Consider the following 14,374-nt stretch of genomic DNA (forward strand, 5'->3'; position numbering starts at 1 on the left):
CAAGGAGCAGGGCGAGGCGGGGCTTGTGATGAAAGTCCTGTGTTCCAGCGCCCACCGTGTCCCAAAGGCGGCCCCTGGGAGCCCTTCTGGCAGCCAACTCAACCCCAGACAGCACCCAAGGGCTCCGGTTCCTCACACGCTGAGATGCTCCGGACTCACCTTGGGCACCCCTTGCTCCAGGCCTGGCGTCACCCATTTCCCCAAGGAGCTCTGTTCCCCACTGGGGGTCATAGTTAAGAAACTAAGATCCTGGGTCACTTTATTTTACTTATTTGTTTATTTTACTTATTTATTTTTGAGACAGAGTCTCACTCTCGCCCTGGTTGGAGTGCACTGGCATGACCTCGGCTCACTGCAATCTCCACCTCCCAGGTTCAAGCGATTCTCATGCCTCAGCCTCCCGAGTAACTGGGATTACAGGCATGCGCCATCACACCCAGCTAATTTTTGTATTTTTAGTATAGATGGGTTTTCACCATGTTGGCCAGGCTGGTCTCCAACTCCTAACCTCAAGTGATCTGCCCACCTCAGCTTCCCAAAGTGCTGGGATTACAGGCATGAGCCACCGTGCCCAGCCCCTGGGTCACTTTAAAGGGCTTTATAGCCAGGTGCAATGGCTCACACCTGTAATACCCACATTTTGGGAGGCCAAGACCAAACACCAGCCTCAGCAACATGGCAAGACGCTGTCTCTACAAAAAGTACAAAAATTAGCCAGGTGTGGTGGTGCACGCCTGTAGTCCCAGCTATCTGGGAGGCTGAGGTGGGAAGATGGTTTGAGTCCCAGAGGTCGAGGCTGCAGTGAGCCAAGATTGCGCCACTGCACTCCAGCCTGGGCAACAGAGAGACCCTGTCCAAAAAAGGGGGGTTGCCAGGCAGCTTCTTTGCAATGAACCTGTAGTTGCTGACTCGGCATTGGATCTTTGAAAGCTCATGAGCGTCCCCCTCTTGGCTTGGCAGGGCACCCCGGGCTGGCCCACCTTGGTCAGCTGTCCACCCATGGGCAAGATGGGCTGCCCCTGAGGGTGGGCCCCATCGTCCCACACAGAGCTGCAGTCAGAGCTGGGCCGAGCACTGGGCTCCGGGCAGGAACCCAGGCCGGGCTGGGCCGTGCTGGGCTGGGCTGGAGGCAGTCGGGGCAGTGCTGGGAGCTCCTGAGGCTCTGGGGTGGAAGCTGCGGGAGCAGCTGGGCCTGCAGGCAGCTCCCAGCAGGCATCACCCTGCACGGGCAACAGAGCCAAGGGGCATCCCTCCACCCCAGGCAGGGCCTGCCCCGTGCTCCCCAGTGTGGGTGGGTGCGGCTCAGGGGACCCAGCTGAGCACAGCCAAGGCCTTGGGCTGCTTCCCTGGTGTGGGTCCCTTAGGCAGGGAGAGAAGCCCAGGCCAAGTGGGGTGGTGTCATCTCCGATGCCAGCGCCCTGCAGGGACCCCAGGAAGGAAAAGAGCCCCTCCTGCCAAGAAAGTGCTTTAATGATTATAAAGTGTCCAAAATATACTGGCAGAAATAAGCGGATCTGAGCATTTGTCTTCAAACCTAGGATATGCAGGATGAGAGCATGGCAGGGGCTGGTGGGCCCCAGGGGTGCCTCAAGGCCGGTCGTCCAGGGAGAGCAGCGGCAGGAAGCGCCTCAGGAGATGACCCTCAGGGATGGCTTGTCCTCCTCCAGGGCCTGCAGCCGGTCCTCCATCTCCTCAGACCAGTAAATGTCGTACAGGCTGCACACAGGCCAGAAGAGAGGCATGGGCCCATGTCCTCCCCCCGCCCCGCATTCCTCCCTGGGCAACCCTGGCCGCACCACCCGCCCAGCGCATGCACATACACCAGCTGCTCCAGGAGGCAGCCCGGCTGCCGGACGCTCTCCACCAGCTGCAGGACGCCCGCGTCCCCCAGGCAGTTGTTGCTGAGGTCCAGCTCGCGCAGGCTATGGTTGGCCAACAGGGTCGCGGCGAGGCTGCTGCAGCTGCTGTCACTCACATCGCAGTCGGCCAGCCTGGGTGAAGCAGGGCGGGGGTCAGGGTGCAGGGCACGCCTGGCACCTCGCTGACCGCAGAGCAGCCTGGGCCTGGGGGGCGCGATGGACACCTGTGCTCGGCAACTCGGGACCCTCAGGTGGGGCCGTCCCCAAGGCTCACCGTCCCTCTGCGGCTGGGCAGGTTCCCCACCACAGACAAGGAAGGCACAGACAAGCGAGGCACAGCAGCCTCACTCGCCTGAGACCTTCTGCAGGGAGGAGAAAGGACAGGAGAGAGATGCCGTCCACCCAGAGAGCCACACCCACCCCCTTGCCACCTCAACACCGCCTGGCTGCGTGGGCTTCAGAGAAGCCAGCCAGAGGCCGAGGGGCAGCTGTGGGGAAACGAGGGTATGGAGGACACCAAGACAGGAACAGAGTGGACAACAGACTTTAGGCTCCAGAGAGAGACAGGAGAACGGGCCAGACAAAAGAGGGTGGAGAAGGGAAGACCCAACACCCACTTCCCGGGGGGGAGCCGCCACAGGCCAGACAGCAGGGCCAAGGAGTTGCACTGGACCTCTCCAAGGTGGGGGCCAGGGAAGCTGTAGGACCCCCACCCTGTGCAGTGGCTCAGGGAAACAAGTCTGCAGTGACCAGGACCCAAGGTTCCTCTCCACATCTGGAACACCCACAAGGTCCTGGCAGCCAGGATGGTGTCCCCTGGCAAGGAACTGAAAATCCCCCATCAGGAGGAAGCCCTCGAGAAACGCAGCCATGACTCGGCCTGCAGGGCTCACTGTCCAGCATGACTCAGCCTGCAGGGCTCACTGTCCAGGGCTCCTGGGCCTCACTCTGCACCTGGTGCCCAGCCCAGGATGACCAGCCACCCACGGAAAGCCCCTGGCGAGAGGCACACAGGAAACAACAAACAAAAGACAAAACACTGAGGGTGGAAATTCAGTAGACTTGACTGGTAAATGAGAACATCTCCCAAAAATAAAACAAAACATCGAAAAGAAAATTTGGAGAACACAATTAGAGGGCCACTCCACAAGACATTAGGACAGGCTCATGGGCACACCAAAAAAGAAAGAGAAGGAGAGAGAAGAAAAATCAGCAAAGGCCTATTTTCTTAGTAGAACCAAATATCCAGCACAATCAAAGAACCAAGACCCACATCAAGGCCAAGCACGTGGAACCCCGAACACAGTGGACAAAGAGATCTTGAAAAGCTGCCAACAAGAAAAAGCAGATCATGCACACAAGATCACAGTGGCTCATGCCTGTAATCCCAGCATTTTGGGAGGCTGAGGCAGGCTCATCACTTGAGGTCAGGAGTTCAAGACCAGCCGGCCCAACATGGTGAAATCCCATCTCTACTAAAAATACAAAAATTAGGCCAGGCATGGTGGCTCACGCCTGTAATCCTAGCACTTTAGGAGGCCAAGGCAGGTGGATCACGAGGTCAGGAGATCGAGACCATCCTGGCCAACATGGTGAAACCCCGTCTCTACCAAAAGTACAAAAAATTAGCCGGGTGTGGTGACGGGTGCCTGTAGTCCCAGCTCCTCAGGAGGCTGAGACAGGAGAATGGCATGAACCCGGGAGGCGGAGCTTGCAGTGAGCCGAGATTGCGTCATTGCACTCCAGCCTGGGCGACAGAGCGAAACTCTGTCTCAAAAAAAAACGAACAAACAAAAAAAATTAGCCAGGTATGATGGTGCATGCTATACCCAGCTAAATGATCCAAGGGCAGAGCAGGGGCACAAGGCCTCCAAAAATTACCTTCTGCAGAACCTTTTCTTAGAAAGCTGCAAGAGAACGTGCTTTAACAAAGGAAACAAATCTGGAAAGACATCCTGACCCTGGCGGGGTTCCCGCATGGGAGGAAGGTGGGCGGGGCTTCCAGGAAGATGGACCACAGGGTGGCCAGGTAGGCTGGAGCCCCATGAAGCTCTCAGGCTTCATGAAACATAACCTCTGACTTTCAAAGTTAAAATGAGAACTAAGCCAGAGTGGTGCCGCTACCCCACCTTTCCCAGCACATGAACATGCACGCTCACTCTCGCCCGTGTGCTCTCACCTGTGTGCTCACACGGACACTCGTGCTCACAGTCACGCGCTCACACACACGGACACTCGTGCTCTCACCCGTGTGCTCACACGGACACTCGTGCTCACAGTCACGCGCTCACACACACGGACACTCGTGCTCACTCTCACCCATGTGCTCACACGGACACTCGTGCTCACAGTCACGCGCTCACACACACGGACACTCGTGCTCACTCTCACCCGTGTGCTCACACGGACACTCGTGCTCAGTCACGCGCTCACACACACGGACACTCGTGCTCACTCTCGCCCATGTGCTCACACTCACATGGACACCCATGCTCACACTCATATGCTCACACACACTTGTGCTCACACACATGCCTCACCCATGTGTGCTCACATACACACGGACACTCATGCTCACACAGATACTCGTGCTCTCTTGCCCATGTGTTCACACACACGGACACTCGTGCTCACACGTGCATATGATCTCCCAAATGTGCACACTCGCGACCCTCACACACTCACCAGAGCACCCGCAGCACAGAGCCGGGCTGGCCCAGGCCCTGGCAGAGCTCCCGCACGCCCGCATCCTCCAGCCTGTTGTTGCTTATCTGTAGTTCCAGGAGAAACTTATTCTGGGCCAGCACCGAGCTGAAGTGGGAGCAGCAGGCGGCTGTGAAGCTGCAGGACTTCACCCTGTGGACACACACAGGACTGAGGCCTGGCAGGGGCCCAGGCTGGCCCACAGCTGCAACTGGCCCTTCCCCTGAAGGCCCCACGTGGACCTGAGCAAAAACATCTGAGAGCCTCCCCGCATGTGGGCACCTACACCTGGTCCTCAGCCCCAAGCACTGTTCCTATCAAACCACAGGCTGCTCCCTGGCCTATGCGTTCTGAACATCGGATCTGAGCCCAGCACCTTCCCTGGAGTCGCTCACTCCTCCCCGGTCTCCTCGGTCACCCTGACCCTCTCTTGGGTGACACAGCCCTGCCCCGACAGCCACACTCACCACAGCGACTCCAGCTGGCAGCAGGGCTCCAGCAGGGTCTCACACAGCAGTCGGGCACCCTCGTCCCCCAGCTCGTTGCCGGCCAGGCTGAGCTCCTTCAGGCTCTCCTTGGCCCTGAGGACACGGCACAGATCCCCGCAGCCCTTGGCAGTGATGCCACACTCCCAGATCCTGCAGGACATGGACCACCACAGACTTTCCTCAGCACCGTCTCATGGCCTGAGGTGAGCCCAGGAGTGGGGGAGTGCTCTGAGGACGGCCCGCCGCCCGACCCTCCGGGAAGGAGGCCTCGGGGAGTTGACTCACCACAGGGTCCTGAGCCTGGAGCTAGGGTGGAGCAGCCCTGGGCACAGCTCCGCGATGCCCACATCGCCCAGCTTGTTGCTGCCCAGGGCCAGCTCCCGCAGCGAGGCCTTGGAGGCCACGATGCTGCACAGGTCCCGGCAGTTGTCTGACGTCACACCGCAGCTCTCCAGCCTGGGGACACAGGTCACGCGTGAGGCAGCACAGGACCCCCCCAGCCCACATCGCACACCCCCCCAAGGCCCAGTGCCTACTTGAGCGCCTCCAGCTGGCAGGGGGAGTCCTTCAGGCCCTGGCACAGCACGCGGACGCCAGCCTCATTGATGTCGTTGTTGCTAACCGTGAGCTCCTTGAAGTCTGGCTTGGCCCTAAGCACGGAGGCCAGGGGCTCGCAGCTGGCAGCCGAGAGGTTGCAATACTCCAGCCTGGGGGATGGCCGAGCTTAGCACCACACAGGAATGTGCACCAGCCAAGGGTGTGATGCCAGGGATCGCAGGGGGTGCTGGTGTCTCATCTCCCCCTCAGCCTTCTCCTGCCTGGGCATCAGGTGTCAGTGCTGAAGGACCCCCACAGACTCATCCAGAGGCCCGGGCCTCTGTGGACACCAGCATTCCTTCTGGAAACCCCTCACCCCTTCCCCGATCTCAGACTCTGGGGCCCAACCAGGCTCGGGAGAAAGAAACCAGCCTCTGGAGGGCAGGGCCACCTGCACGTGCCAGGCTGTGGACAACTCACAGTGGCCGGGTCCCCCACACACACTGAGGTGGTGAGTGGAGCCTGAGTCACGGCCAGGCATCTGTTCCCACTATCAGGTCCTGGGGCAGCTGTGCCTTGCAAAGGGAAACTGGAGGGGGAGGGAGAGCAATGACAGATCCCCCCAGCCCCAGCATCATGGGGAGAGGAGAGCACCACAAGGCCATTGTGACCTTGTGTTCTATGTAGGGGGCTGGCTGAGGAACAGGCAGTGGGCAGCACGGGCCCTGGGGCAGGACGCAAACTCACTGCAGCTTTTCCAGGCGGCACTGGGGGTCCAGGAGTCCCTCGCAGAGCAGCTGCAGGCCCACGTCCCCCAAGAGGTTGTCGCTGAGGTGCAGCTCCTGCAGGGTGGGCAAGGAGCGTAGTGTGCTGGACAGGACCCCGCAGCCGGCCCCCGTCAGGCAGCAGTTCTGGAGGCTGGAGCATACCTGGCTGTCAGCAGGGCTCCCCTGAGCCAAGCTGCCACGCCCTTCGCCTGCCAGAGCCCAGAGCCCGAGCAGTGCTCTGCAGGCGGCAGGTCTATACCTGCTCCTTCCCTGGACGGGGTTCTGGGGTCTGGGGTCTCCAGGCCGAGTGAAGGAGGGCACGCGTGTTGCTCGGCCCAGGGAAACCTTGTCTGCAGACACACCCTTCAGTGGGGGTCCTGAGGTGATGCTGGAAGGCTAGGGACGGTGGGCAGGGCCAGACCTTGGGTGCGGGGGCTGGGACAAGGCAGGAGGGGCCCCGTCCCCCCACTGTGAGACCACCAGGCCTGTGTGCCTCTGGCTGATGCTGGAAATGCCTGCTGCCACTGCCTGCCCACCCGCAGCTGCCCACGAGCCCCCGGCGGCTCTGTCCCCTGCTGCCGGGCTACCAAAGCAGGCCGCACCGGGCCAGAGGCAGTGCCAGGCCCCGCCTCACCTCAGCTTCTGGATCTTGCAGGAGGGGCTCTGCAGGCCCTGGAGCACGCAGTGCACGCCGGCATCACCCAGCTCGTTGCTGCGCAGGTTGAGCTCTGCCAGTGCAGGGTTGACTCGAAGTGCAGAGCTGATGTCCTTGCACCGTGCTTCTGTGAGGCCACAGTCGTCCAGCCTGCGACCAGACCCCAGGGTCACGTGGGCCACGCAGACAGCACTGGCCTCAGGCTCCACCACTACCCCACGCGCAGATTACAACCCATCGGTGGGCCCAGAAGACAGCAAGGCGAGTCACACAGGACATTTCAGAAATGAAACAAAAAAGAGGAGGAACTGTTCCACGAAAGTTTTAAGATGCTCGCACGTATGCAGACATGTGCCTGGGGCCGAACGTGCTCTTCACCTCCAACCATGGGGCACTGAGCACAAAAGCTCCTGGTCTGTCCTAAGGAAAAAAATCAAACCTGTCTGAGGTAACAGCTACGGGAACTGCCTGGAACAGGACGCAGCAGGTTGTTCAGACAAAGGAGCAAATAAACAGTGACACCAGCTTCTAACATGACAAAAGAATGACGATTGATAAATGTGGAGGAAAGAAAGAAATCACAAAACTCAGGCCGGGCACAGTGGCTCACACCTGTAATCCCGGCACTTTGGGAGGCCGAGGTGGGCGTCACCTGAGGTCAGGAGTTCGAGACCAGTCTGGCCAACATGGTGAAACCCGTCTCTACTATAAACACAAAAATTAGCCGGGCGTGGTGACAGGTGCCTGTAATCCCAGCTACTCGGGAGGCTGAGGCAGGAGGATCGCTTGAGCACACGAGGCTGAGGCTGCGTGAGCCATGAGGGAGCCACTCCAGCCTGGGCGACAGAGCGATGCCCTGTCTCTAAAATTAAAAAGAATTTAAAGTATCTCTCGAAGGCATTGATCAGTCACAGGAGGAAAAGCAGCGGTGTCACAGTGGAGAGGGTGGCAGACGGCGTCTGTAACAGGACGTTCCTGGCAGGCCCCACGGCATCTCCCTGCATTGCTGCCGGAACTGTAGGACTTCACCCACGAGAAACCACCAGACAAGCCCCAACAGAGGACGTCCTGCAGGAGCCTGGCCAGACCCTCAGACCACCAAGACCCCAGAGAGACGAGGGGACAGTCACAGACGGGAGAGGGCTAAGGAGACAGAGGGCTGAGGGCCACGCAATCCTGGACCAGTGAGGAAGAGGAAAAGGGCAGGGCGGAAAAGCAGACTCTGCCTGGAGGTGCTGGGCCACAGCTGGCGTCCGCAGGTACACAGGACCACCTCACCAGGGAGCCCCGTACGGTCCTCGTAACTCCTCCGCAAACCTGACACTAGAAATCACCAGGTAAAAAGAGAAAAGATGCGGCCCACCCAGGCACTCGTGTCCTGCTTGTGAAGCTGCTGGGTTTGTGAGGACCTCGAGAGCAGAGGACTCCCAGCCCCCAGCTTGGCAGGGACAAGCAGCGCCCCATGGAGGCTCATGGAGGGGACCCAAGCTGTGTCCTGCCCTCATGTCTCCAAGGGAGGGAGAGGAGCTGAGACACCGGAGCCAGAGACCCACTGGCCAGTGCCCGCCCACCTCAGCCCGCCCACCTCAGCCCATGCTGCATGAACCTGGAATGGGTTTTACATTCCTAAGTGGTCGAAAAGAAACACAAGAATCGCATCTCGCGCACACAGAAGCTGCACGGAATTCATACTTCACGTCCACAAACAAGGCGTTCCAGAGCAATGCACCCTTCAGAGGGAGCCGCCACCCACAAGCCTGCCCCTGCCAGCACCCCAAGGCCACCCCGAGAGCAAGCATACCTGACCACTTGGCACTGCTGGAGCAGAGGGAGGAGCTCGGCCCATCTAGCATCGCTCAGCTCCTCACACTGGATGTCCAGGCTCTGGATGTCCAGGCTCATGGTGGAGGTGAAGAGTGGCCTGGGTGGCCGAATCCCCTCACGGTTTCACAGGCCGGAGATTCTGCAAACAGGAAAAGTCCAAACAGGACCCACAGGGCTGATGTTTCAGGAAGAGCTGCAGCCTCTCCCTGGGCAAACACTTCCTCTTCAGCACCCTCCCCACCTTTGTCTCTGGAGCAGACATCGGGGGTGGGGCAGGGACCAGCACCCACCCCCAGAAAGGCCACCAGGGGCAGCAGAGCTTGGGGAACGCAGATGCCAGCCCACCTCCTGGCTGTCACCACCCAGCCTCTGTGGGCACCTCCTCCTGCCCCACAGAGGGCGGGACAGCAGCAGCCCAGGAAGCCCCTGCCTCTCATTTGCCTGGGCAAGGACAGGGTAGGGTGGGGTGGTCTGTGAGCCTGGAGGCCCCAGCAGGGGAGCAAGGAGGTCTGTGCGCTTGACCTGTGTCTCACCCTCAGGACAGGCGGACTGGGCGGGCCAGGCAGACTGCCCACAAAGCCAGAGACCTCCCAGGATGCCAGGATCCTGGACCCGGCCACAGTGTCCGAAGCAAGACACAGCAGGGGGGCGGCCACTTGGGGTGTCAGCTTCTATGGCCCCCTTCTGGGGTTGAGGACTCTGCCCCAGGCCACGGCACATCCCCTGCCCCACGCCACACTAGCCCAGAGGCCGGGCTACCAGGCAAGCTGGGTGGGTCAGCCTGGGACGGGTACAGCTGCCACACCCTGAAACCTCCCCAGGCACAGGCCCTGAATATGGAAGGAGGTTCCTGAGGCCCTGAGAGCACAGCTCAGGTACCTGCCAGGGGCCTGGGGAAAGGAAGTGGTCAGGCAGAGACAGCCACCCCAAACCTTGGTAGGTGGATACATTCCCTGAGCACCTGCCACGCACTGGCCTGGGGACTACAGCAGGGCAGGAACCTGGAGAGGAGGCTCGGACGGCCAGGAGGGGTCCCTGGAAGCAGCAGCCCTGATGCCACGCTGGGGAAAGGGGTGGGCGGCGGGGGGAGAGGGCTCTCATCCAGAAGCCCCAGAAAGCTGGCAGGATCCACTCCGGGAAATGACGCAACCCCAGCTGCCCTTCAGAAAGACGGCCAACAGGACCGCTTGAGAGGCTCCTGGTGCCCTGACACCCCCAGCTTCCTGAGTCTGTGTGCCTGGCACTCCTCTCCCCGGGGCTGGTTCAGAGGCGGCTGGTCCACTCTGGATGAGTGGAGGGAAGAGGCCCCTGGTACCAACTGGGAGGAAAGAGGCAAGGCTGGGCTCGGGTCCACATGCCTGGGCGCTCGGCCTGCAAGGACAGTGGCAAAGGGTGGTGACATCCCACGGCCCCACATGGAGGAACTGAATCCACCCGATCCGAAGCACGTGAGCAAAACCGACCAGGGTGTGGCCACCCAAACTCTGACTCCAGAATCTAGTCATCAGGAGGCACTGTGGGAGGGACGGCGGGTGGAAGGAGAGCCTCAGGCAGCCGCCCAGGGTGCACACGCTCCCCAAATCCAGCCTGACACTCCTGTGTCCTCTGCAGCCAGATGAAAGGTGGCCCCAGGGTGTCCTCCTCCTGGGAAAGCTTGGTGGGGGCTCAGGGTGGCCAGTGCTCCCGTGACCATCTGGAACTAGTGCTGCGGGAGCGGCCCCGTCTCTACCCCTCAAGCTTGGCCAGACCCTACTGTATCCCAGGAGGGCACTTCGGAACCTCTGTGGGTCACGGATCCCACTGAGGACCCCATGAAAATGCGGGTGTAAACGCCCTTCTCTGTGACTGGAGGAGTCCCTGGCTCCATACACAGCCAAAGCTAAAAGCACATTCAGGAACCCACTACCACCAGCCGACAGCCTGCTTTGGTTGAGGCAGGGATCTGAACACCGGCCCTAATGGTCCCTTATCCGGAGACCAGACCTTCTCAACCTTACGGCGGGAGGTCTCCGCAGCGCCCAAGGCCTGGGCTGGGCCCACCCTGGGGAGCCACATGGGAGGGGCCGTCTGGAGGCCAATTCAGGTCCTTAGGTTCCGACGTGACGGAGGCGTGGACACGGCGACCTCCGGGGGACGCGGGGCCACCACTCTCTAGGGAGACACGGGCCACGCTCAGGGGACGCACAAAGGTTCCCGGTCCCTGGGACCCCCGCCCGCGCCAGCGTCGAGTCCCTCGAACCCGCTAGTTCTGGACACCCTGCCGCGTACTAAAGGGCTGGGAGGGAACCTCAGAAAAACACGGAGGGGGTCTCCCCTGCCTCTCTGCCCCCGCCCGCGCCCGCTCGGCCCGGGACGCTCACCCGACACCGCCACCGCAGACCCAAGGCCAGAGCCGCTCCGCGCTCCTTCCGCCCAGGCGGGGGCGGGCGGGGCCTCCGCCCTGGGGGCCGCGCCCGCTAGTCGTCGCCCACTCGACCCTCTGGGCCCTCGGCCGAGCGGGCCGTGCCCGGCTCAGCCCCCGGGCCTCGTCCCAGTTACTACCCCAGCTTCCCCACTCCCCCCTGGGTCGGGGGTGAAGCCTGACGTCCGCATCCCGTTTCCCACTGTCTGGCCCCAACCAGCCTTTCCACTTGATCTCCGGGAACCGGCGCCTGCACCCGCCTGCCCCCAGACCATCCCTCCAGCTCTGGCAGCCCCACCGCCCTCGAGGGACCGGCCCCTGCCTCCTCCCACAAACAGGCCGGACTCCAGGAACTGCCCAAACAATAAAATAAAGCAAACCTGAGACACCCCTTTTTGCTACCAGACTGGAGAAGGTGGAACAGGTTGACGATGATCTGTTGTGGCTGAGGCGAAAGGGGCGAGGCTGTGAGGAGGGTTTTGGAGCGCCGCTGGGCCGTCCTGAAAACTTTGGACACACCCTCTATCAGTCAAGAGTTCTTCATGCCTGAGCTCGGAAAGCATGTTCAAAAATCTTTTTTTTGTTTGTTTGGTCCCGCCTTTCTGGACCAAACCAATGTATATTTTAAATGTATTTCATTAATGCCTCATGTCTCCGTAAAACGTGTAAAACCAAGCTGCCCCAACCACCTTGGGCACATGTTCTCAGGATCCCCTGAGGGCAGTGTCACCGGCTGCAGTCACTCATATTCGGTTCAGAATAAATCCCTTCAAATATTTTACATTTTAACTATTCTTATCAACAGTACATTTTTTAAAATAAGAACGGCCCTGAAAGATGTCCACCTCCTAATCTCCAAACCTGTGGTGTTACCTTACGTGGCAAAAGGGACTTTGCAAATATTAACAATATTGAGATGTGAAGGCTATCCTGGGGTGTCTGGGCAGCCGGCATATAATCATGAGAGTTCTTATGCAGACACAGCAAGTTTTGAAGATGGAAGAAGGTGGCCTCTACAAGTTGGAAGAAGAAAAGAAGCAGATTCTCCTTGGGAACCTCCAGAAGGAACTACCCTTGCCAACACCTTGATTTTAACCTCTTAAAACTCACTTTGGGGCTTCTGAGCTCCAGGCCTATAAAACAGCCTGTGACAAATTCGTTATAGCAGGGATGAGGAAATAGCTCACTGCAGCCTCCCTCCTCCAGGGTTCAAGTGATCCTCCTGCCTCAGCGTCCCAAGTAGCTGGGACTATAGGCGTTCACTACCGCAACTGGCTAATTTTTTCTATTTTTTGTAGAGACGGGTCTCACTATGTTGGCCAAACTCACTATATTGGTCTGGGCTCAAGAGATCCGCCCGCCTCGGCCTCCCAAAGTGCTGGGATTACAGGCTGCACCAGCGCACCTAGCCCAATGTAACTTTTTGTTTTTTTTTTGAGACGGAGTTTCGCTCTTGTTACCTGGCTGGAGTGCACTGGCACGATCTCGACTCACTGCCACCTCCGCCTCCTGAGTTCAAGCGATTCTCCTACCTCAATCTCCCAAGTAGCTGGGATTATAGGCGCCTGCCACCACGCCTGGCTAATTTTGTATTTTCAGTAGAGACGGAGTTTCACCATGTTGGCCAGGTTGTTCTTGAACTCCTGCCCTCAGGTGATCCGCCCGCCTCGGACTGCCCGGCCCAGGCAACATCGTGTGCAGTCTCCGGCTTGCATTCGGTTTAGTCAGCCAATCGCTAAGACGACACTTGACACCGTTTTCAGATCTTTAGGCTTTCCACCATCCTAGAAGGGGGCCTGCCTGGTACTAAGGCCCTTCTGAAACACTGCCAAACTGTCCTCGGGAAACGGTGCAGAAGTCCTTTGGTTTCCCCCAAGGCGCGTGGGCACCTTGGCTGGAACCTCGCCCAGTAACACGACGTGCCTGGGACCCCTTCGTCATTTCCGCCAACCCCGGTGACAACCCTGACACCGGCCCATAAGTGCCGTTACAGTTATGTTGCTCTCCTCCCCGCAGCCCCAGGCGGCAGCTTCGCGGCCCGGCGTCCGGTCCCCCGGTGGTCCCGGAGCGAGGCTCCGCAATGGAGGGCGGAGGACCCTCCCTCCCCGACCTCGCACGACCGAGACCGCCCACCTTTCCCCCAACGCCCAGCGGTGGGAGCCGTTCGAGTCTTCTCCGCCAGGGCGGTCCTTCCCGGGAGGCCGGTTCTTTGGGGGAATAAGGTCAAGGGTTACGGGATTTGGGGAAGAAAGCTCGGCCGGGCCAGGATTGCTCGCGTAGCTCGCTGGAATCTAAGGCACTAGAAGGCCTGACGGCCACGCGAGGACGAACCACGCAGGCGCAGCCCCGCCCCCTCAGCGCAAGGACTTCCGGCACGCCCCAAAGGGGAGCTTGCAGCGGGATGACGTCCTCAAGGCGCGCCACGTCCGCCGGTCGGCGCAGCTGCCCAGCGCAACCTCGGCCCCGCCTCGCCGGCCCCGGACCCCTGCCCCGCCCGACCCCGCCCCGCCACGGGAGCGCGCCACTCGCCCGCGCAGCAGCGGCCTCAGTAGCGCCAGGCGCGCGTCTACAAGAAGCCCGACCAAGGCCGGTGTGGGCGAGGCCTGGCTACAGGCTGACGTACCGCTGGAGCTACTGACCTCGGGACGACTGGCGGACGGTCGCGGGCCCGGAGACCCAGAGCCACACGGCCGACTTCCTTCTCGAGTCAGCAGAACGGGTTGAACGTGTCGACAGCCCCACCCGCCAGAGTCAGCGTCGCGGGCGTATTTGTGCCTGCTTATGGGCGTGGCAAGAAGCGTGGGCGGTGACTACTGGGCGGGGCTCAGAGCGGGGGCGGGACCTTGCGGGAGCGGGGTCGGGGAGGGGCCTGGTGGGCGTGGCTCGGTTTGGGGGCGGGGCTCGGCTAAGCACAGTCTTGGCGCAGGGGCGGGGCCTGGTGGGGCGTGGCTCAGTGAGGGCGAGGGGGTCTCGCTTGGGGGCGGGGCTCCCTAGTAGGCGGGGCTTGGTGCCGGGGGCGGGGTCTGGCAGGCGTGGGCGCGTGTTGTGTGCCTCGCGCTGGCCGGCACGTCTCAGCAATTCCTGAGAATCCTCGGAGGAAGAGACCGGGGCCCGGAGCGGCAGCGCCTTGGGGGCGGAAT

General features: G+C 60.7%; 1 protein-coding gene and 1 pseudogene across 2 annotated transcripts; both read right to left on the reverse strand.

Annotated features, from left to right (window-relative positions):
• Positions 1–1,452: 1,452 nt before the first annotated feature.
• On the reverse strand, positions 1,453–13,993 carry RNH1 (ribonuclease/angiogenin inhibitor 1). 2 transcript variants are annotated; one of them, XM_024241345.3, is made up of 10 exons: positions 13,874–13,993; positions 8,811–8,972; positions 6,989–7,159; positions 6,335–6,505; positions 5,587–5,757; positions 5,336–5,506; positions 5,030–5,200; positions 4,545–4,715; positions 1,821–1,991; positions 1,453–1,716 (listed from the first exon to the last, which is right to left on the reverse strand). In XM_024241345.3, exons 2-10 carry the CDS (start codon positions 8,909–8,911, stop codon positions 1,629–1,631), a joined length of 1,386 nt encoding a protein of 461 aa, XP_024097113.1. In that variant the 5' UTR covers positions 8,912–8,972; positions 13,874–13,993; the 3' UTR covers positions 1,453–1,628. The 2 variants fall into 2 exon arrangements, with proteins under 2 accessions (XP_024097113.1, XP_063584386.1); XM_063728316.1 differs by lacking the exon at positions 13,874–13,993 and having other exon boundaries at positions 1,453–1,991; positions 8,811–8,965.
• LOC129048551 (uncharacterized) lies at positions 8,852–11,187 on the reverse strand (annotated as a pseudogene).
• Positions 13,994–14,374: the final 381 nt, after the last annotated feature.

Source organism: Pongo abelii, chromosome 9, assembly GCF_028885655.2.
Source record: "Pongo abelii isolate AG06213 chromosome 9, NHGRI_mPonAbe1-v2.0_pri, whole genome shotgun sequence".
Lineage (NCBI taxonomy): Eukaryota > Metazoa > Chordata > Mammalia > Primates > Hominidae > Pongo > Pongo abelii.

Excerpts from the sequence above, each read along its gene's own strand:
- RNH1 (XM_063728316.1), bottom strand. The coding sequence starts at position 8,911 with ATGAGCCTGGACATCCAGAGCCTGGACATCCAGTGTGAGGAGCTGAGC. Across the intron at positions 6,506-6,988 it reads TGCAAGATCCAGAAGCTGAG|CCTCCAGAACTGCTGCCTGA; the intron begins GTGAGGCGGGGC and ends GGTATGCTCCAG. Across the intron at positions 5,758-6,334 it reads TGCCGCCTGGAAAAGCTGCA|GCTGGAGTATTGCAACCTCT; the intron begins GTGAGTTTGCGT and ends GCCATCCCCCAG.